The 24,651-nt window shown below is 37.7% G+C and overlaps 1 protein-coding gene and 1 long non-coding RNA gene across 4 annotated transcripts in view; one reads left to right on the top strand and one right to left on the bottom strand.

Moving 5' to 3' along the window:
- The window catches only part of tafa1b (TAFA chemokine like family member 1b), a 167,518-nt gene that overhangs the window by 123,556 nt on the left and 19,311 nt on the right, over positions 1-24,651 (top strand). For all 3 annotated transcript variants that reach the window (XR_014202050.1, XR_014202051.1, XM_082156314.1), the window contains exon 3: positions 13,797-13,937. Coding sequence is in view for 1 of the 3 variants with exons in the window: in XM_082156314.1 (XP_082012440.1) it covers positions 13,797-13,937 (141 nt within the window). In the remaining 2 variants the exon portion in view is untranslated. The remainder of the gene's footprint in view (positions 1-13,796; positions 13,938-24,651) is intronic.
- LOC309488218 overlaps positions 1-24,651 on the bottom strand; it is a 513,708-nt gene that overhangs the window by 484,115 nt on the left and 4,942 nt on the right. The window lies entirely within an intron of this gene.

Below are 24,651 nucleotides of genomic sequence, written 5' to 3'. Positions count from 1 at the left end.
CATTCCTGCCCATACCCACTAACATTTCCCTTAGTTTCAGATAACGTAAGCTAGCCAAACTGAGCCAAAGCTTCTGGCCTGGTTGCAAAGTAGTTGTAGAGTTTTTGACTGCATCAATAATAATAATATACGATGGGCTATATTAAATGTTCTAGCCTAAAAATGTTAGACGAGCTTTCTTCCAACTTACCTTCTCCATCACGACGTGTGTTCGCGCAATGTTGTTGGTTACCTAGTAACGAACGTACGGTGGCCGAGAATGTTCCGTCAACTTCCGTGTGTTCGCGCATCTATGTTGCCTAGTAACGAACGCAATCTGGCCGAGATACGTGCTGGCGGCAGGAAACTTCACTTTGTGTGCCTGTGCCTCGTATACAACGTTATATATAAAGCTTGCAGAACAACTTGGTTGGCATTGCCTTTTCAGCATGAGAAATACACGGTGTGGCGTGTGAGCGTGTGAACTGGTTGAATTGCGTGTGTCTCACGGCCAATGCGTGAGACTTGAGAACCCTGCTGCTTATTAATAGTTAGAAAGGTAGTTAAGTGTTAAGTTTAGATATTGGGTAGGATTAAGGAATGTAGAATATGTTTATGCAGAATAAAGCATTAATATGTGCTTTATAAGTACTAATAAACAGCCAATATACTAGTAGTATGCATGCTAAAGGCCAATTTATACTTCTGCGTCGGGTACGCGTAGAAGGTACGGCGTAGCATACGCATTGACGTGTACCATACGTCGTACCCTTCGCCGTACCCTGACGCGCACCTCCTCAAAAATGTAACTACGCGTCGCGGCGACGCGGACCGCAAGATCTGTGATTGGTCGGCTGGATAGCATCGTGTTTTCCTCCTACGCATTTCCGGAATGATCTTCTGCACTCTGCACCGCCCGCCCGCCATTTTTAAATTCCGAAGATCAGTGAAGAGCCATGGAAATAGACCAAGTGACCGAGAGATTGCTTGAAGAAGTGCGGAAATACAGCCATCTGTATGACTCCTTCAGTCGCCATTGCTCGTAGAAACCTAAACTCAAAACAGCCGCGAGGAATGTAAACACAGTGGAACTGGAACATTAAAACCCACCCGCGCCAACTAGCGTTTCGGCGGTGTAACTGCTGAGCAACACAGACATTCGCAGAAGTATAAATGCTCACGACGGCGTCGCCTACGTGCGTAGCCTACGACGTACACTACGGCGTACACTCGACGCAGAAGTATAAATTGGCTTTAATAAGCAACTAGGTAATAACGAGAATTGGACCCTAAACTAAAGTGTTACCGAAAGTCCATACTTGCTTTGCAGCAGCAATAATCAACTGCAGCACTGTACCAGATGCAGTCCGCCAAGATCAAATACAGTCATTGCCATATTCAATAAAATGCTAAAAGTAGAGTCGAGAGTTGTCATGATAAATATATTATTTAGAAATGAATTTCATTATATTTACTGTAATGTGTGTCTAACACCTGTACTTTATAAGTGCTTCTGCTGTAGTGAAGAAAATGTGGGGATTAATAAGCATTTATATTATCATCTTAGTTTCATTGTCAGCCTTTTTGATTCAGAGAACATTGAAGAGTTAGTAATTACTTTTCATCCTGTGGATTCAGACTAATGAAATGCTTTCATTTTTCTTGTTCTTTTCCATTTGTTTGCTTAGTTTCAGCCTGGCTCCCTCAGAATTTCTGATTGGCAAGAGAGTCTGGTGAAGGGAGAGAGAATTTGATAAAGATGAAATAGTTTGTAAACTTCAGAAAATAAAAGCATTAATAGCGTCACTTTCCCCCAGGCTGCGCTGTAATTAAGCCATGTTTGATGGAAACCGTGAATTAGGGAACGTGGCGCGGATACTGTGTTCTCTTGTGGCTCGCGCACAGTCTTCACTCGGACACGCGCTTCAATCCGTTGTGGAGACTCTCTATTCGTTCCGGTGAAATTACAAAACAGAATGCACACAAACGTATCCATCCCTGCCTGATATACAACCACTGATAAACATAATTGGTTTTGATGAGAAAAAAAAAAATCTATACAAGTGCGGATTAGAACCCAGAACCTCTGACACGCTTGGTAAAAGTTCTGTCACTGGACCATTTAAATACACGCTTAAAATAGTAGGGTCTATGTATTTTTTCACGTGAAAATTCTCGCCACTAACAACATATATTAGACCTCATTAAACGACAAATTAAACCCAATGTAGGCTACTATTTAAATCGATTGCTGGTCATCGTAATGAACGCCGCTGGATGTGAATGTACGTGGAGTTTTACAGTATTGGGACTGAAGCACCAGAACTGCAGCTGATAGAATGTGCGCTGTAGCACGATAATACCATATTTTTGTTTCCATGCTTATTGTGTTTCCACAACAATGTTAGTGAGTAAATCTACTGGAATGGCCATAACAGTGGAGTGTGATGTGTAAGATGAGAAAGCAGAGGTTAAATCGTTTGTCATGGTTGTAAAAAAAACAATGGCAATCTGAACATCTTTGCCAAGCGCAAACCAGCACAGAAGTAATCAATAAATTATCGGGGAGGGTCATGCCTTTTTTCACAATCATTTTGAAGGGTCATAGAAAAAATGATTGCTGGCGAAGGGAGGGTCAAGTCTATTTTGACTATAGACCTCAAAACTCCTCCGGTAGCCCCTTAAATAAAAAACTAACAGTCCCTTAGTCTGATAAGCTGCACTGTTGTGTGCTTTGCCTGTACAATACATTACGGTTTAATGGGTGCCATTTGAGAATGAGTACCTCTCCACACTAGAGTAATTTCTAATCAGAGTGTTTTCTCTCCCAGCTCTCTGTCTAACTACTCCTCCAACTATCCCCCTCTCTCTTGCACTCTATACATTGCAGGCTCTATCATGACTGGTATTAATCCCGTGATCGATATGAGACTCAGGTAATTATCCTTGTTAAAAATCGCAGGTGCGTGCATGTTGGATTTTCAGGTATGACACTCTGTATTCCTGTCACCACAAGGTGAAAACAGAGTCAAGAGAACATTCACACATCTCTTCCTGTTATCGAGCTTGTCATAGTTCTTGATATCACTGAACAGCACCAGTTTGCAAATGAGCAACTATTTTAGTAAAGTGGTGTTTATTTTAGGGAGGGATTTTTTATGAATAAAAAGGTAAAAAGAACAGGATTTGTGCTTTTTATCACTTAGAGTAACAAAGGATCTCGAGACCACGGCCATAACATAAGGATGGCGTTACTTCGACAAAATAATGTCGTGACCACAAAATATTATCGTGTTCCCACGAGTTTATTTGTTGTAGCCACGACAAATCTAAGTGAACCGGACATACCCCCTTCCGGTCACCGTACTATCTATATCCACAAGCAGAAATAAATCCAATGGACACCATGTAAGCAGCAAGAGGAATGCTTGGAATAAAGTGTGTCAGAGCTGTTTTAATTACTTTGAACCCTTTGCTCCACTGCTGCATTCCACACTCCTTCATTACTGTGCTTTTAATTAGCCTTTGACTCAACAAAAACACTAAAGCATTGATTCCCTTAAAGGTAATCTCTATGTGCGCTACTGTAATGACCCTGGGTCTAGAAAGGCCTGATGGGAGAATGACCAGGGTTGCACTGATTGATGTGACCCACCTCAAACATAACCTCAGGGGAGAGAAAGAGAGAAAGTGTAGGAGAAAGAAGAGGTTAATTTTACAGTAACACTTAAAAAAAGGTACACAAGAATACAATGAAAGAACAATGACTTCTACAGCATTTATTAGTGTGTAATGTTGCTGTTTGAGCATAAAAAGGTCTGCAAACTTACAAAGCACAAAGTCCATTCCAAAGGGTTATTCTCCATATCAGAATATGCAAAAAAGAAAATGAAAAAAAACGCACGTTCGCACATGTGCACTCTTCAAAAATGGCACTTTAAAGCTACACTGTGTGATATTTTCCCCCCTCTAGCGGTGAAATTGGATATGACTTCCCAGTGAATATTAGTTTCTGTTCCTTTCAATTTCGAGGGCGTTTTAACTCCTACGGTGGCCGTATTATTTCAAGATTAACATGGCTTCCAGTTCGACTTCGTCCAATTGCGCCTTTAAAACTATCATCTGTGATCCGTCGCAGCACAGAATTATGTTACAATTATGTAAACAATACTTTTTCACCATTGACGTGAGGAAAAGTAACGCAAGTTATACTAGAGGTCGTTCTGGCGTTATGCACAACCATGCTATGGTTAGACAAGCAACTATAAAACTTTGAATTTACACAAATAGGCTGAATTACCTCTTGAGAGGAAAGCAGGCAACTTCGGCGTCTGTTTTTAAAATCTTTGCTCCTCGAGCTCTTTCCATCTGGGAAAAGTTACTCCAATATTGACTTTGGTCTTGCTGATTTGCCTGTCGCATTGACGTTTTAATCTCTCTTTCGCTTCCTTGGAGATCTGCTACATGTGCTCGAAAACAGGCGTGATCCTCCATCAGCAATCTTTCAAATCTGCCGGCAGTCGCGAGTAATCTCCCCCTCGCATTCGTCTCTGTGTCACTGAGTGTAAAGCGCGAAAGGCGAAGCTTGAATTTACAGGTATGTCCCTCTTTGGCTAATGTAGTTTCAAGATGGAGGGGCAACATGGCGACCGGCATTCGAACCCCTCACCCGTATGTACTTTCAATGGCAGATTATAAACTTACGAGAATACTTTTATTACTTGAAAGAAGTAAATATACATTAATGAGCACATATATTTTTGAAAGAACTAAGTGTTTTTTGCTAAGAATCAACAAAAAAAATTATACAGTGTAGCTTTAAATCTCTTGATAAACTAAAATACGTAAATGACATTTGTATGTATTCTAAATAAAATATACAGATTGTACTGAATGTCAGCTTGCTTATTTGGCTCAAGATACGGATTTATTGAGTCCACATATCATGCAAACAAGAAACTATGCTTATAACCATCGAGAGTTTTTTGTACGACTCACTTTATCAGTTAGTGTTTCCGGTGACTGGAATTTTGTCAGTCAAAAGTAGTCGCAACGTAATGAACTGACTCCATATGAAGAAATGTCATGAACTTGTAATTTCAATGAAAAGCATGATAACTAAGATAAACAATTATCCGTGAATTTATATGGAAACAAGCTTTAGGAGCTTTCCATCTTTACTCTCCTCATGTTACATTGCATTCGGAGATCGACTACTTTTGACTGACAAAATTCCAGCCACCGGAAACACTAACTGATAAAGTGAGTCGTACAAAACCTTTCTTTTTAGTAAACTTTGTGTACACAAACAATGTAGTCAATGCTCAAGTTCATGTGTAGAGCCCCTGGTGATACTTCGAGCACAGTTTCATGTTGTGTCGAGCCTCCTTAGTGTTTTAAAAATAGCGATTTTAATGCTATCATTGAAGTGCCCCATGCACTCCCATTCATAAAGCATTTTGACCTAAAACGAAAATACGGTCAATCTTAAAATTGGCGTTTCCATTCTAATTATGCTTTTACACGAAAGTTTGACTCGGGTAGATTAACAAAAAGAGCATAGGTTCAATTTTGGCGGGAGTTATCCTTTAAAGTAGCCGATCGCAATGGAGCAGATGAGGATCAACACGCATGTTATTCTTTGCGAAATAAAGATAAATATCAGGTTTCGCCATTTGATTATGGCCTCGAAGCTCTCAGTTGGAGGATATTAAGTCCCGGGTATTTTATTCCATGCTCACCTCCGTCTTTCAAACTATAGCCTTTCAAACTACCCCGTGAGCGCAGAAAGACGCGTACTATACTGTATTGGATTTTGTTTTCAAGCGCTCAAGTCACTACTCTGGGCTGATTATAGCCCTCGTTCGCACATGGCCAGACAGTGGAAATAAGGCTAATAATTTCTGGATATCTGGCATACAAGGTAACCGAACAAAACAAACAAACGAAACGGGTAAGGGAGGGGGCCCCCTACTGGTGGGGCCCATGGGCTGCAGCCCAGTGAAGCCCAATGGTATGTCCGGCCATGCTCACAATGCTTTTGGGAAACGCAGTCCAAGGTGTTACTTGGAAGAGTGGTGCTGCAACAGTTTAAATATGTGAAAAAAGAATGTGTTTATTGAACATTCAAGCATGAAAACTTATTCTGGTAGCTGTCAGGTATTCTTTGATTGATATGTTTATTGTTTTAGTTATTGATGTTTTCACTTTCATTCTAGTTATGTGATTTGTTCGTTTCCCTTGTCCTGAGTTTATATTGATGTGTTTTTTTTTTTTTTTTTTTTTTTTGTGTGTGTTGTTTTTCATGTTTCATGTGGTTGATTATGTGATGTAGTTATGTGGTGTATATAAGCGCTTATTAGTGTATGAGTTCATAGAGCCACTGGCTCGAATTATCACCTGTGGTGAGAACATGAAATAAATATTTCTCTATTTTTGGAGCTGTGGTGTGCCATCTTTTCCTTCCTTATGAGCTAACATTAGCAATAATTAATAAATGCTTTAAAAAGTATATTGCTCATTGTTAGTTCATGTTAGCTAATGCATATACTGGTGTCAATAAATCAAGCTTCTAACATCACTTACCTTTAAATGATAGTTCATCCAAAAATGTAAGTTCTGTCATAATTTGTGGCTCAAAACCATTCATCTATTCATCAAAATCCTTACTATATTTCTTCTGCGGAACACAAAGATATTTTGAAATATCAGTGTTTTTTTTTGTCCATGCAATGGAAGTCAATGAAGTCTACAGCTTTTCATTGTATAGACAAAAATTATTGAGCGATTTTTTTATTTTATTATTATTGTATTTTTTTGGGTGAACTATTCCTTTAACTCCCAAGCACTCGGTCATAAAGCAAAGAGATCTTCTCCCCGTACACTCTCACACCTACACACACATTCGCACAGTTAATGGAGTGGTGATTACCTGTAGCTAACAGAAACATGGTGTGAATGAGTTTAGCCTCAGCAGCAGGGCTGGAATGACCATTTGTCTTCTGTGAAATTCAACATTGCGCTAGCTCACAGTCCGGAGGTGTCATTACCCCACACTCATTCTGAGCACAGATGGTGCCAGTGCAGGAAGGTTTAATGTCCACCTGTCTGATGGCTGTACAAAAAGCTGCCTTTCTGGCCTCTCTTGATCTCTCACCGACACACACATACTGATTAAAGTAGCAAACACACCCGCACACACATACTTCTGCTGCCACGAGATGTAAAAAGCATTAAATCCCAAATGAAAGACTCCTTGCGGTAGGTAAACCTATTATTAGCTTCCATTAGACTCACCTCAAGTCATTACAGTCAAACTCAATGAGATACCGCGCAAGGAAATAGACCTTCTGTGTCACATCGTTTGCGATTTGAGCCAGCGACATGCACATAAAACAGATATACTGAAAGGCTTTTTATTGTTACTGGATAAAAGTGTTCTGTAAATGTTCTTTGCGGTCTGATTTATCTCTGAGCTTGTGCAAGATTAATAACAGAAGCAATTATGGGCAAGGAGAGTTTTGAGGGCCAATCATTTTGATCAAGGTATTAAAATGTGGTAACATATGTCATACGCTTTAGTCAACATCGGGACGATCAATCCTAAAGTCACACAAATCAGTTAAACACATTTCATACGATTTAGAGCCAGTTACCAAAAATCATGATTATGGGCCCCACCAACATACAGTGATGTAATTCACAAGCTAGAAGTATAATCAATGACTTCCAATATATCAAGTGTAATAGTTGTGCTGCTTTGGACTGTTTTTAATATGTCTTTATTTTTATCAAATTTTTTGGTATTATATTTTTATATTCTTCCATTTAGAAAGTGTTCATACTGCTGTATTTTTAGCTAATTCTTTGTTTTATGCAGATTTCTACACTTCTTTCACTTCGAAAGTGTCATTATGCCTTTTCTGTAAACCACTGAAATAATTTCTATTTTGTCATAGGCTTTATTTTGTATTGCTTTTATTTTCTGTCCCTTGCGTTTTCGGTTGTTTTTATTAGTCTGTAGTTGTATTTGTATTCTGTTGATAAACTCTCTGCTTATGGATTTTAATCTCCTTAGTTTCTGACTTAACCCAACATTACAAAGACATTTTTTTTCATTTTATATTCCTATTTTTGTGTTGTATACTCTTTTTAAATAATATTTTTATTTTCTTACATTTGTAAGTGCCTTTATGCCTTTTCTGTGATCCACTGAAATATTTATTATAATTATTTTATGGTTTTTTTGGGGCCACTTATGCCAGTGTCGTGACCTACCTTCTATGTTAACCCTTAAACGCATACCTCTGGTCTTTAGTGACCCGGGTCATAATTCACTATACCCTCCTTCTCATTCACTTTTTAAAGTTAGACATCAACTGTCTTAGTATTCCTCAATTAATTCATTATATAACATATCACACGAATGTTTTTTTTTTATAAAAGAATGCCTGTTTTCCCATTCATTTATATATATATATATATATATATATATATATATATATATATATATATATATATATATGTTCTGCCCAATAATAATTGAATCGTTGATGACTGAATAAGTGCAATTCACCTTTATTCCACAAGGTGGCAATGTCTGATACACAATGATGAAATGACGTTTCACTCATAGTTACCGCATGGAGAAAACAAAAGAATAGGAAGTATCATCAGCAAAACTTGAAATGGTTCAGTGATTTACTGCAGAGCAAGTTCTGAACGCAATCAAATATTAGTGTTACTGTCACTTGATGGTGGATCTGGTGAAGAAGCCGTCAGCGATCAAAATATTGATTTTGAAGATGCTGAAAATGATAGTTTTGAGAAAATGTTTGGGATCGCAAATATAAGCCAGATGCTGAATGTACTAGGAAAGTGAGCTCTGACAAGGACAGTGATGATGCAATAAAACATCTGCTCAAACTGAACCCTTCCAAGCTCCGAAAGGTAACAAAATATGCTTTATTTTATTCTTCTGTAATTGTTACTCTAATATCAGGAGAGTTTTATATTATCGCGACAGGTAGAGATCCATCCGTGTTAGATATAGATCCTGGTCGCTAAAGAACAGAATATGTAATAATGATTGGCGAAACATTCATGCATTCAAGGGTTAAAGAAGAGCTTTTCAGGCCAGGCAGCACCTTTAAAAAGGGCGTGTTCAGGACTTGGGTTCTGGCTGTTCTTTCACTGCTTTAACTTTTTACCTAAAATTAGAGGACACTCATTGGTTAGTGGAAATGTTGTTTCAGGAACATATCCTACTTTAAGCGCTTTGACGCATGGCAAACAGGTCGACAGTTTAAGCAATTTGTTGTGTTTAAGGCTTGTTATACTGTCTCCCTCTGGTCACAAATGCTTTTGGCTGAGAAGAAGCTAAACAATTCAATTATCTCCGGATAAATGTGTTGTCGTTTTATCACAGCACATTTTAATGGCCGTTTGTTTGTGAATATTGTAGAGGTCCACAATTTTTCATTTTGTGTGTCAGCTCGTTTTCTGAACAGTCAAAAACCAAGATAAAAACATTTATCTAAAGGTTTGCTGGGCCAGTATTGGATCAACGAACTTTAGCCTGGATTTTAAAGCTTTCAGTGTAAGACAGAGCCATAAAGAACCTATTCCTCATGACAAGCCATTCCCACCTTCATGGAAATCCACACTCCGCAATAATGACAAGGATCAAATTGCTGCTGTAAGACATCAATGTCTTAAAAAAACACCATGGGGAGCAATGATTCACTCTAACTGAACGAGTATGAGAATCTTATTCAGAAAACAGCATTAGAAAGCCGTATACGAATAAATTCTGAAATAGTCAAATAGACAATAAGGCATTTAAAGCAGTTAACAGAGGTTAAAAAGAGTCCTGAGGGATTTGTGGAGGCCTTTTGTGGTTTCAGGTTTTCCTGTGAACACTGAGATATTATCGAGTTTATGGAGAGCACAGCAGTAATAGGTCCAGAGTGAGCTGTCATGTGTGTTTTGAACTGTCAGCATGTTTGGGTTGATGTCTTAATGGGAGGTCAAAACTAGACATACGTATGTGTTGCCAAACACGCTGGAACAAATGGATGCCTCCTGCTCAAATGTGAGGACTGATGACAGCTCAGCAACGGCAATCGTGTCCATCGCTGGGCTAGCACTCTTAGTTTTACATTGCTCACTCTGACCCTGAAGCAGGAGTTTGAAAAAGACTGGAAAGGCAGAGAGATCAAGCAAAGCACACTGTAATTTCCTCTCTTATGCATGTACTGTTATAGCTGGTAACTGATAAATCGTCAGTATTAAAATTCTATACTAAAGTTAATAGAAGTTAGTAGTAATAGTATGAATTACTATTGAACTGCTATACTATACTATACTATACTATACTATACTATACTATACTATACTATACTATAATTACTAAAAAGTACAATCAATGGTTTTAAATGTTAGTGAATTTAGGCACCAAAACAATGTACGATGTGAACCATTTATATTAATTTTGTGATTTGCTAAAGATTACATTTTCTGTGACTTATTCAATTATTGTTTTAAAAGATTAATGTTAAGTAAGCATTAGATAGAAAAGTTATCTAGATGTAAAAATAGGGGAAATGAGCATGTATGATCAAATATCCATTATTATATGTTATATTTAAAAAAAATCTGTAAATAAAAAAAACAGATGAATAAACAAAATCTTTAATATCAGCCAATTATTATTCAATATTGACTGATACTAATAAAAAAATAAAAAAAATAAAAAAATCTTAATATTGAACAACATATATCAAATATTGACCGAAACTGAGAAATCTAAAAAACTCATATTGCCCAATATATTTAGTATCAATAACTATAAATTACAATAAACAATAAATAAATAAATAAAAATATTACATATATGTATATGCTATTATTGGCTGGTATATCAAATATTGAATGATGTTGATAAATTCAATATCTATAATCTCTAATTATTGCCATTCTGTATATATCTAATTTTGACCAGTACAGATTAAAAAAATTTTTTTTATTTTTTTTTAACCAAATATCAAATATCAACCTAAATTCAAAACTATCAGCCAACAATCAACGTGGATCTGATAAATTGTGAATCTCAAAACATCCATGTTGATTCTGAACTGGTGGAAAATGGGGCGAACAACGTCTTCTCCATTTTCCTTCGCTCTTCTTCGTATGCCCTCGCTCAGTATGGCGCAATTTCTCTGGTATGTCCTCGTTTGAGCTGTGGTGTAATTGAGGGATGTGGGAGCGGATGGGTGGACAGCTGTCTGGGGAAGATAAAGAGGGTTTCCTCGGGTGTTGGAGAAAGGGGAGCATCTGATGGAGGGCCTTGCTGCAGCAACCCCACTAGCTGAATTACCTGGCCGCTTTATAATTGTGTGAGAGGGGCGCTTCCAAAAGCTCTGTCATTACTCAACCGGCCCGGCCTGGCCCAGCGAGGGAGCTGCCTGCCTCCTTCCCTCCTATCCCCTCCCTCTTGCTCTTTTCCCATCCTGCACTTTTGTGCTCCTCTGTTCCCTTGTTCTTTCCTTTCTTGGTGTTGGTACGGAGCTGTGAGCCCACTGTTTGAGGGGGAAACCATTACCTCTCATCAATCCCCCAGTTCTCCTCAGGGTGCTCGCTATTGTTATGGTGACCCACGTAGCTTTTGCGCATTCTGATATTTTCACTTTCTTTTTTCCTCTTTTAGTCACAATGGGGTCCACTTTGCCGCAGTGCATATTGTGCAGCTGCAGATATCCTGTATGTTGGAGGGCAAAGAGCACGATAATGATTGCGAGGACTTCATAATTGCACTGTCTCAAGGCCCTTTATTAAGAATGAGTCTTTCCTATTCAGTCATATCAATGCTATAATGTACTGTATGTCTCCACATTGTCTTCTCAGACCAAACTATGACAGAACCCTCACCTTCCTGCGCTCCCCATGAAAGCCCTTGCTAACATCACACAAGGGTAAAAGGCTTGTAATTTAGATAAGATAATCAGCATGCTTCAAGGGCAATTTGCAACACAGAGAGAAGAAAGAATACATGGTAATTACATAGAAAGCCTAGCAGTAAGAGTCTGTAGAAGAGCCTATAATTTTCTCTTTAGAGGCTTTTACAAGGGCCATTTGCTCTAATGCTGTTTTAACTGATGACTTTGGACGTTATTTGGACGTTAATCTAATTAAGGTGCCGAGGCTTCAGGTCTTTTATTTATTTATTTATTTCCAATTGCCTTTTTACTGTCATGGATTTAAGTAAATATTTCTAAAATACTCACACGCCAGCAAAAAAAACTTTTGTGTATGCAGAAAATGTTCTTGATTTTTGTTGAAAATATGTTCAGTGTTCCCATCCCATTTAATATATATTATTAAAGCAGAACATAAGACAAAACACAGTTAGATGATATCAATCCAAAACACATAAAACAGAAAGTAGGGTGTACGTGTAATTGTGTGAAGTGTGTGTGTACAATTTCGTTGAGTATGTGTATATCTCTATCATAAATGTCCTAATATATGTAGAATGATGCTCATTATATATACAATATGTATGTATAGCAATATTAATAATCAAAGATGTATATAAGATGCAGTATAAGATAACCCTGTGTGATTTCGCTGATTTACTATATTATTGACAAAAAAGGAAGAAAAGTAAATTATCAGAGAAATGGTGAGGTTGTTGAGAGAAGATGAAAAAAAGAAGAGAGAGAAGATATATATTTACATATAGGTACATAAATTGCAAAAGAACAAAAATATATTTAAAAAAAGGACCAAGACCAATATTTTGAAGGGAATTTATTTTCACTTTCGTCTTTTTTAATGACCACTGAAAAGAAGCTAAATCTTGTTGATAATTAATGACGGATGATCCTCAAAGGGTGGAAAAGTGTAAGGTTTCTGAACAGAATATAAGTGAAATCAATGATAACACTTTCTTGTTACACGTTACATGTATCATTACATGCAACTAACCCTAAACCAAACCCCAATCCTATCTCTAACCCTATAGTATGTTATTAATTAATATTACTCAGTACTTGTGTAATTACACTGTAATTAATGTATAATTACATTGTAACAAGGACACCTCAAAATAAAATGTAACCAAATCAATAACTGGGTCACTATAAAAGCAGAGTGATATGCTTTTTGTACATGTGAGTTTAATTAATTTTATGAAAATATTTTTGTTGTTAGTAGTAGTAGTTTTGTAGTAGTTATATTTTTATTTTATGAAGTATATAGTGTGGGATAATTAAATATTTAACATTTAACACTGAAATTAAACTTCTCAACTGTAGCTTTGGTTGAAGGTAACTTGATATTGTATTTGTGCTTGCTGCATATTTTCATTTTTGCACAAAAGTTAAGAAGTGGTTCTTGTGAGATCAAAATATTATTCGGCAGACCCCCTCTAGAAGACCTCCTGCTGTAAAGTAAGCCGGAACCCCTTTTTACTCATACACAACCCACATGCTAATATAAACGAGGCTTCTCTTGTTGCTCAAGATATTGCTTTGTCAGATATTGGAAGTTAAAGGTTCAGAGAAACCTTCCTTACTTCTATAGGTCGTGGATGAGCTGTCTCCTTCTGTGAAATCTTGTTCTTCTCTCACTGTTGACCTCAGGAATGTGTCCTTGTCACTTGCATCTCTGGTGCGTGTTACTGAAATGTGTATTTCTAATTCATGTCATGTATCAAACTGCTTCAGATTAAACAAAAAAATGAGCATTTTTATTATGGGTCTAAGGTGGAGTATCTCATATGTGCCACTGATGTACATGTGTGTCTGCATCCACAGAGGGAGGAACATGCGAGGTCATCGCAGCGCACCGATGTTGCAACAAGAACCGCATTGAAGAACGTTCCCAGACAGTCAAGTGCTCGTGTTTACCGGGAAAAGTGGCCGGCACAACACGGAACAAACCTTCCTGTGTAGACGGTAGGAATCCAAATCTGACTTTGCAGCATCATAGCCAAAATTTAGCACCATTTATGTGCAAAAGTATGCTTTTTTCACGATTGGATGTAGTGAAATGCTCTGGGGGAAAAAAAAGGATTCTCTAGGTTTTCTCCAATAAAAGATTTCTCATAATGTGCATATAATTACTGATGAAAAGGTTTGTTGACTGTTTTTGTTATTAAATGTAGAGGATATTTTTGTAGCTAGGCAAGAACTATGACAACAAAAAAAGTAAAGAAAAGAACTCTACAAACTGCATAAATCACTACCTTGTTGTCTTATTTTCTTTTTCAATCTGCATCAGGTGTAAAAAGTGCTTTGACAATTCCTGTGTGAGCCGTTTGACTATGCAAAAGCGAATGCCTATTATAAGTTTTGACAAGCATAATTTGGAATAACAGACTTTCAAAGCTTTCCTCGGATGACATTTCGCTTCAGGTGTCACCTTGACGTGATTTTAGAGGATTTATTCAAATTTGATGCAAATGCCAAGGGGCCCACATGACCTCTCCACTAAATCAAGATAACCCTCTGTGAACGCAAAAATAAATATTTATAAAAAAATATATGTACAAATACATTTATGTGTGTGTGTCACGATATGAGCTCAACCTAATATATAAACCTGAGGCATAAGATGTCTATGGCAGATACAAAATGTATGTACATATGTATGTAGGCCTATATACATACATGACCCCACTTTAAATTAACTACTATGTATAATACATGCATGTAATTTCTGTAATTAGATCTATAATTACACTATTGACCCCTTCCATTACATCTTAACCGACCCTTAAACCTAACTATACCACCAAACCTGTTCCTAACCTACCCGTATTCCAACTCAATAGCATCAAAACTGTTACAATTAAACATGAACACAATAAGTACATTGTACCTAATAATTTTTTATTTATGATGTAAGAACATAGTAGTTAAAAACACTTAGACTACATGTATTATAAAGTGTGACCTATATGTAATCTATGTATGTGTGGTAATACTTTACAACAAGGTTCCGCTTGCTAACATTAGTTAACCATGTTAGTTAAAATGAACTAAAAAGAAAAAATATATATTTCTAAAACATTTATTGATCTTAATGTTAACTTCAGCATTTACTAATGCAGTATTCTATAATAATGTTTACTAATGAGGTGTGTGTGTGTGTGTGTGTGTGTGTGTGTGTGTGTGTGTGTGTGTGTGTGTGTGTGTGTGTGTGTGTGTGTGTGTGTGTGTGTGTGTGTGTGTGTGTGTGTGTGTGTGTGTGTGTGTGTGTGTGTGTGTGAGTGCGTGTGTGCACACACCTTATAAGGTCCCATATACGTGTGTATGTAAAACACACACCTTCAAAAGCGACTGTAAATTAGTATTGCTCTTCAGATCCCTTCCATCAGAAGAATACAAAATTGTTCAACTTTGAAAGGTCACTTTTTTGTGCTACTTTTGTGCTACTTCACATTTTCCATTCCTCAGAAGTCTTTTTCAAGCTTGTGATTCCACTCTTTGTCTTTTGAATAGTTTTTTTTTTTGTTCAATACGGTGATTTCACCGCCCTGTTCCACAACAGATCGCACTGAATGTGGTACTGGTAGAGCTGGAGCCGTGGGTCTCTTTGCAGCATACTGATGTGATCTGTGTAATAGCATAAAAAAAGATTCACACTTCATGCCTCTATGCGCGTGTCCTGCAGGGAGGGCCGAGTCCTGCACATCTGCTAGCATATCGATCAAGCTAGGCAGCTTGTTATGCGGGCAGGTGAGATAAAGAACGAAGTTGACAGACTAGGCAGTGATGTGTGAGGAGTTGACTGTCTGGATGCGGTTGCCATCTACATATGGTTGCACATATGAGTCACCAGATTATAAATATGCATCCTCTGTTTGCTAAGAGTAGGATTTGGATTATAACATGGAAATGTGAAGTTTAGACTATATCTTAATCATATTTTTTTTAAATAGGTATCTCCAGTGTTGTGCCATATCTGACAAGGAGTCAGAATTTGGCTCAAAACCAGTGCTGAACGCTGATAGATCAATACAACAGTCTAAAAGACTGAAGGCGCATCCAAAATGGCATGCTGTCTGAGTTTTGCAATATTGTAGAGCTGCTTATAGCTGAATTGAACTGATTTTGTAATTGGTGAACTTTACACAGTTATTGAACGGAACTGAACCAACAATAAACTGACTTGTCTTTTTAGAGCTGCTTTAATTAGTCTCACATTTGATGAAGCTTCATCATTGATTATGTTATTGTCCTGTTTATTACTGTGACGCTATACTTCTAAAATCTGTATTTTATAAAGCGGCATATAACTAAAGATGACTTGGCTCGCTTTACTGGTGTCTACATTTGATGAAGAATGACTTTGAGATGGCTAAAAAAAGTACTTTTTATATAGAATGAATATGCATAGTAAGAATGAATTCTGGATGTACTACATCCTCCATGTTGACTTTGTCATGTGACCTATGGCGTCAGTTAGGCATAGGCGCTCCGACATCCGAATATACTTGCTTCCTTACTATATAGTAGAAGGTAAAAATGAGTAGTATGTCCGAATTCACAGTATTCATAAAACAAGATTCCACACTGCGCATCCGATAGACACTTTACATAAATTACATGCAAGCCTTTGTTTTCCACTGTGTGATGCTACAACCATTTGCATTATGCTGTCTGAACTCTATCCTGATCATGTCTGGTCTTTGTGTAAGCCAACACAATATTATTATTCATCAGAGGACTAAATGTAAACAGCTGCAGGAGTGTTTGAGTGAGTGTATGCTGATTTATGAAGCCTTGCTGTGTGTCTTCTTCATGAAATCGAGAAAATCGAGTGATTATACAAGATGTGGAGGAAGTGACTGCTTCCCTCATGTGTGCTCTGGCCTGGATATATACTCATCTTCTGCTTGATAATAATACTGTCTTTATGAGTAACGACTCTGTCGGCTGAGCCTGACGGAGACCTGAGGGAGGACCTGCGGGGACGGACTCAAACACACTGCTGCTGTCACACACGAGTGCGCTTATGCACATAGTCACACCCCACACACACTTGCAGCACACACACTGTTTGTCACCACCTCATCTCTCTCTATTACACACACACTCACACAATTTGTGTCGCCCTACTAAAATCTGTCAGCGAGTGTGCATGGGGTTCACATCCTTCACATGTGCCAAAGAGAGAGTGGCTAAATTTGGAGAGCATTCGCCCTCCTGTCGTCTGACTTTTTAGAAGTCGTTTAGGCAAAGTTATTAATGGAAGAGCAAAAACATACATTCTCCTTCTCTCTCCACCTGAAGGGTAAACAACAAACAAAATATATGAAGTTCTTTGTGGCGAAAAAGTTAATATATGTTTAAAATATTTCATTCAAACTGGCAGGGAAGACACAAATTTGGTAATTTTGTTAAATCTCTTAAAAAAAAAACAACGAAAGCTGGTTTGCTGGTTTTAAGGAGTCTGTTGCCTGGTTTTAAAGATTTTTTAGCACTTTTCTCTAAACACAGGCTTGTCCAGGTTGGGAAACCAGTCCAGCATACCAGTATGAATGGTTAAAGCAATAAATGCATTTATTATTATTTTTTATTATTATTAAAAATCCACTTTAAAAAAATGACCACCTCTCTCTGCCTGAAGGGTAAGCAAACAAAAAATAGTTCTGTGTGCCAAAAATATTTATATATTTAAATGATCTCATTCAAACAAGCACAGTTCGTTTTGTGAGTTACTTTTGTGTTAAATCTCAAAAACTAACCAAAATCTAACCAACTTAAATCTTAAACTAACCAAAACTGGATTGCTAGTCGTAACCGCTCTGTTGGCTGTAGAAAGGTTTGTAGCTAGATCAGCTACTGTAAATACATAACATAATAGTCAAGTCAAGTCAAGTTTATTTGTATAGCGTTTTTCACAATACAGATTGTATCAAAGCAGCTTCACAGTATTAAATTAAAATAATACAACAAAGTTTGTTTCAAGAGGAATTTATTGATTGATAAGATTAAATTAAATATCCCCAAAATATCCCCAACTGAGCAAGCCAAAGGCAACAGTGGCAAGGAACCGAAAAACTCCATCAAGTGACCTAATGGTGTCCTAAAACTCCACCAGGTGACCTAATGGAGAAAAAAAACCTTGGGAGAACCCAGGCTCAGTCGGGGGCCAGTTCTCCTCTGGCATTTATGAGCTAGAGGCCGGATTGTAGTTTGAACTGTAGGATTATATGAATGCCTGGCTGAAGAGATGCGACTTTAATCTAGTTTTAAACTGGGAGAGCGAGTCTGAGCAACGAACAGTATCAGGAAGACTATTCCAGAGTTTTGGAGCCAAATGTGAAAATGCTCTCCCTCCTTTGGTGGTTCTGGATATCCTAGGTATGACCAAAAGCCTTGAATTTAGTGATCTTAAAGAGCACGATGGATTATAGGGTGATAGAAGATCCGTTAAATAGACTGGAGCTAAGCCGTTTAGGGCTTTGTAAGTCAGTAGCAATATCTTATAATTAATACGGAGCTTTATAGGTAACCAATGCAGTGATGATAAAATCGGTGTTATATGATCATATTTTCTTGATCTCGTAAGAACTCTAGCGGCGGCATTTTGGACTAACTGTAGTTTGTTTATTGAGGATGCAGGACAACCAGCTAATAAAGCATTACAGTAATCCAGTCTCGAGGTCATGAATGCATGAACTAACTTTTCTGCATCAGAAACTGATAGCATATTACGTAGTTTAGCAATGTTTCTAAGGTGGAAAAAGGCTGTTTTTGTAACATATGAAATATGATTTTCAAAAGACAGGTTGCAATCGAGTATAACACCCAGGTCTTTTACTGTAGAGGATAAAGTAACAGGACATCTTATGATGTTAAAGTTGTATTGTGCGAGGTTTTGTGGGCGTTTTTTTGAACCGATAAGTATTACCTCTGTCTTGTCTGGATTTAATAAAAGAAAATTACGCGTCATCCAATCTTTTATATCTTTAACACACTCTGTCAATTTGGAAAATTTAGCGTTTTCATCCGGCCGTGATGAAATATATATTTGAGTGTCATCAGCATAACAATGGAAACTAATTCCATGTTTCCTTATAATATTTCCAAGTGGCATCATATATATGGAAAATAACAGAGGGCCTAATACAGATCCCTGCGGCACTCCATAGTTTACTGGAGTTATGATCGATTTTTCTCCATTTAAATAGACAAAATGGTAGCGGTCAGATAGGTATGATTTGAACCAGCTTAGTGCTTGTCCTTGAACACCAGTATAATTTTGTAGTCGATCTAAGAGTAATGTATGATCTATAGTATCGAACGCAGCACTAAGATCAAGTAAAACTAGTATTGAGATACAGCCTTGGTCAGAAGCTAAAAGTAAATCATTTGTGATTTTAATGAGCGCAGTTTCAGTGCTATGATGCGGTCTGAATCCAGACTGAAAGTGTATAAGTGGGGAAAAAAATGTGACACCAACTGTCAAAATCATGTTAAAACACATTCTAGATTAAACAAACAGGTGATTTGCTCCTGAAGATATAGGCCTGGTTTCACAGAAAGGGTTTAGAATAAACCTGGATTAGGCCTTAGTTCAATTAGGACATTTAAGTAGCTTTTTTTTTTAAATGTGCCATAAAAAAACTGGTGTGCATCTTGAGACAATTTTTTAAAAATATTTTAAGACGCAAGTTGCTTTCAGTTAAAACAGCTAAAACATGCATTTTAGTCTTGCAACATGCAACATGTCTTGTTTTTCCCCCCCTTTATAATCATGCCACTTTATAATCAAAGCTCTCTTTTTTTTGCATTAAAAATCCACTTAGTCCAAAACTCTCAAGGGGATGATGCTTCTCTTACACAAAAAATTACCACCTCTTTCCACCTGAAGGGTAAACAAACAAAAAATATGTGCTGAAAATCCCTTAATATATTTAATTTGAACAGGCGGTGATTCGGTGAAGACGTATATTAGCTAATTTTGTGTTAGATTAAAGAATGATTGTTGGGAGATATGTAGCTGTGTGTAGACAGTGGCACTATTAGTGGGAGTGTGCTGTCAGATTATCCCAGCATGGGAATTGATTATTAGCTTTGACAAGGAGAACTACGTCCCAGTTATGTCAGGCCCAACAAGACTCTTAGTAAAGAACATCCCTTTTAACATGTCAAATGCGGGGCTTATTCACCACATACACACATACGGGGCCGTTCACACACAGCTTTAGACCCAATTTTGCAGGGTCAGAAGAGCAGAAAAACACTCACAAATGTTTCATCTTTTGCTAATATTGTGCGAGAGTCTACTGCCCATTTCCACTTTTTTTAATCCGTTCTGTTCTCTTCAAGCCGATTTCTGTCCTTTTTTCCCATTTCCACATCTCTCTGTTGTATACAGACACTCTCACACACAAACACACACACACACACACACACACACACGCACACACACACACACACACACACACACACATTCACTCTTTCTCTCTTTCCGTAAGCACCACTGATGTAGAATGAGCCCTTCTGTTTTGCTGGGGGCCGTTAATGCAGAGCATGACAGGTTGTCACGGTGCATTTGATAGAAGCCCTGCGAAACGCACACGTACGAGATACACTTCAAGAGTTGAAAATGACTTTATAAGCTCATCAACACCCACTTAAAAAACAACAACAATGTATATGATTATGTATGTATGATCTTCCAGACATGTGGAATAAAATTGTACAGCTTCATACACAAACCCAATCAGGAGCGGTGGCATGCGACACTATAAAACCAGCAAGGGCATTGCGGGATGCAAGCTTTTTAATTACCATTATGTGTAACTTCATAATTACGACTACACCGCTCTCATATTATTTCTGCATTTGCATATTCTGTCTGTCTGTTTGTTTAGTCGCAATTAAACTTTGCCCCAGTTCTGAAGATTAATTGCATATTTATGGTGTCATTCGCTTCTCACCTAATAACAATGTTTTAATGCAGCATTTAGTGCTTATCTGAGGCAAGGGGAGGTATTGTGACTGTTGGGCGTCTGATGGAAGTCTGAAATAATGAACATCAGTGGCAGCCTGCAAGGACGGAGCTGTCAGAATCCATGAGCACACAGTCCTCTGAGCACCTGGACAGAATAACTCTGAAACAGCTCTACCTGTGAGTCAGGTGCCCGCAGAGAGGACGGGTCAGGTTTAGAGCAACTCTGCACCAATAAACACGGACTTTCATTTTTCCTCTTGCTTGCTCTTTCTATATATGTCTCTCTGTCTCTTATGGAAGATGTTTCTGCCTCCGAGTAAAGAATTAGGATACAAAAGTAATTGTGAATTTAAATCTCACAGTTGTGATTATAAATCCTTATATCTCACAACTGCAAATTTAGATATAACAATTGTGACTTTTCTTCCCATTTGCGAGATTATATATCATAAATGCGACTTTACGTCTCACAGTTGTGGCGATACATCTCATACTTTTTATATTGTAATTGTGCTCTTATAGTGCGAAATTATCCAACAACGGCAACTTTATACGTTACAATTGTGGCTCATACACTATAGTGCCAAAAGTCTTGAGACACCCCTCCAAATCATTGAATTCAGGTGTTCTAATCACTTCCGTGGCCACAGTTGTATCAAATCTAGCACCTACTGTAGGCACGCAGACTGATTCTACAAACATTTGTGAAAGAGTGGGTCGCTCTCAGGAGCTCAGTGAATTCAAGCGTGGTACCATGATAGGTTGCAATAAGTCCATTCGTGAAATTTCCTTACAACTAAATAGGGATGTTAACGATTAATCGACGATTGATTAATTGTCGATAATACATTTAATCGATAAAACCTAAGCAGGTTCATGCGTGTGCGTACCACGAAACATGTAAAGCGAGCCCCAGAGTTATGTTTGGGACCATTTTACACCTTCATCATGGCTGTTTGCGTGTGCATTCGCACCCTTTTGTTTTGTGCAAATGTAAGTTGTAATATTGTAAAGTTACTACAAACACACTCCTAAACCTTGTGGAAAGCCTTCCCAGAAGAGTTGAAGCTGTTATAGCTGCAAAGGGTGGGCCAACTCCATATTAAACCCTACGGTTGATATTGTCTTGAAAACGTTTTTAAACATTTTATTAAAAGACATTAATGTATTTCTCTGGTGGTTTGTTTACAAAAACAAAATGCTTTGATACAATTAAACAGAATGGAGCTGATAACAAATGACATCATTTATGAGCAAATCTAAATTAACATATTTCAAATCATATTTTATAATAATAATAACCTCATTGTGTATTTTACTTAATGATGCAGTTTTGCGTTGTGGCTACGTCAAGATACTATCACGCAATGACATCACAATGTAATTTAGCAACTTTTAGCAAAAAACCGACATACCTTTAGCATCTTCTCCTGAAAATTAGTTGGCAACTGCTCACAATTGCGAATTTTCTTCACAATTGCAAGTATATATCTAAAAAATGTGTCTCACAATTGTGACTTTATGTATCACAGTTGTGATTTTTTTATCTCACAATTATGAATTTATCACATTTTTGTGACCATTTATCTCAGTTGTGACCTTATCACTTTGGGCCTTATCTTACACCTAGCGCAATGCAGCGCCAAGCGCGACGCAAGTGTTTTTTGCTAGTTTCAGTCCGACACAGTTATCATTTTCATGTCCTGCGCCACATTGTTTAAATAGCATGCTGGCGTGCTGTCTGAAAACGAGGTGTGTTCTGGTGTATTGTTGGCGTGTTGCTATTTAGAGGCAACAGAGATAGACTGCGCCATTGACCAACTGAAACCTGGTCTAAAGTAAATGGCGCAATATTATTATTATTTTTGTTATTTAATGAGCGCATTACTAATGTGCGCCTATAGGCGGGTCCACAACGCGCGTACACTCTGCTTATTAAACACACAGGGATGCACAGCAGCACACAAACATGCCAAATATTTTAAATGAAAGGATTACAATGTAAGAGATTATTATAGTGTACATAAAGATATGGTGGAATCCAGCTTGTCCCGTTGACGGTCTGCTTGCACACTTTTACCTCGCGCACGAGCAGTTCCGTTTGTGCTCTGGAGACGTGTTCGGTCTTTCCACTATCAAATTCCGTCATGTAAATAGCGAATCTGCCATGGCGCGAGCGCAACTGGCATTTAAAGGGAATGTGAGATGAGACTCACCCAAAACACACCCATTACTCATTATGAGAATAGGGACAACCGTTTTAGACCATACGCCTGGCGCGCCGACCATTTTTCCCGTTGTTAAACTAGCAAAAGTGGATTCGGACTAAGTCAACTTGCACCGTGCGCTTTAGATCATGCGCTTAGATCGTTAAAATAGGGCCCTTTCTCTCACGCTTGTAACTCAATATCTCATAATTGCTACTATTTATCTTGTAATTCAAATCTTGCATTTCACAATTGCAAATTACATGTTATAATTTGGACTTTATCACAATTGCAACTTAATTGCAGTTGTCACTTCATATATCACAATTGTAACTACTGTATCTACCAATTGTGACTTTTCTTCACAATATGTCTCAAATGCGACCTTATATCTCACAGTTGTGACTTCATCACACTTGCAACTCACAGTTGTGACTTTGTATCTTGATTGTAACTTTTTATCTTGTAATTGCAATCTTATATCTCACAATTGCCACTTTAATTCACAATTGCAACTTTTATTCATATTTGTACGTTTATATCTGACGTTTTGAGTTTTCGACTTAAACTCATAATTGCGACTATTACTGTTGCAACTTTTTCACACTTGCAATCTCAAAATTGCATCTGTTATTGCATAATTGTGTCTGTTATTATGTATTGCATCTTTTTATCTGTTATTGCATCTTTTTATCTGTTATTGCAACCTTTTATTTCACAGTTGCTCCTTTATATATCACTTGTAACTTAATCTCAGAATGTTATCTCACAAATGACTTTATTTCTCATCATTATTTCTCATCATTATTTCAAATAGTCTTCGTATCTCACAATGTGAATATTTTGGACCAAAAATATTGCTGATTCATCCTGTAGAATGAGAATGTTCCTGCCCATTCACAGCTGACTAGCAAATAACAAATTACCTATTACCTATTCAGCTAACCTAACCTACTGCCTTTCAATATGTCCCACCCACACATCCTGTGAAAATAGGAAACAAGTAAATTCAGAAAAGAAAACTGCGCTTCTCAAACAAATTCACAGGGTTTTAAGTAGGTAGCAGGTATCAAAACAGTTGATTTTACATAGCATAATTTATGTGTTGAGAATTGTCTGAGCTTTGTGAATTTGTTGAGAGCTGTGGACAGTTTGTCAGCATAATCGGCCAAACAATGCTCTTGTCATAACAGCACAGCTGAGTCAAGTGTTCCATCAAGAAGAACACACGCACAAAAGCTAACTTCGAGAAAAAGATGAGGACTCTCAGTTCTATTCATTAAGAGTGGAGAGCTTTGGCAGGGTCGGGATTGAGATGCCTTACGCTGCTCTTTGAATCTCTAATCAAGCCACACTTCTTTTTCCGAGTAAAACACTGACTAATGGAGACTAACGGCCCTCCGTTCCTTCTGAGGTCGGCCTTCTCTGACCCTCAGACAGGGACCTGATCTTTACTGATAATTACACCCCAGGTTCATTAGAGCTGCGCTTC

The sequence above is a fragment of the Leuciscus leuciscus genome (assembly GCF_965113295.1).
Source record: "Leuciscus leuciscus genome assembly, chromosome: 23".
NCBI classification, from domain to species: Eukaryota; Metazoa; Chordata; class Actinopteri; order Cypriniformes; family Leuciscidae; genus Leuciscus; species Leuciscus leuciscus.
The sequence above is the reverse complement of the archived record's forward strand: the minus strand, read 5'-3'. Positions and strand labels throughout refer to the sequence as shown.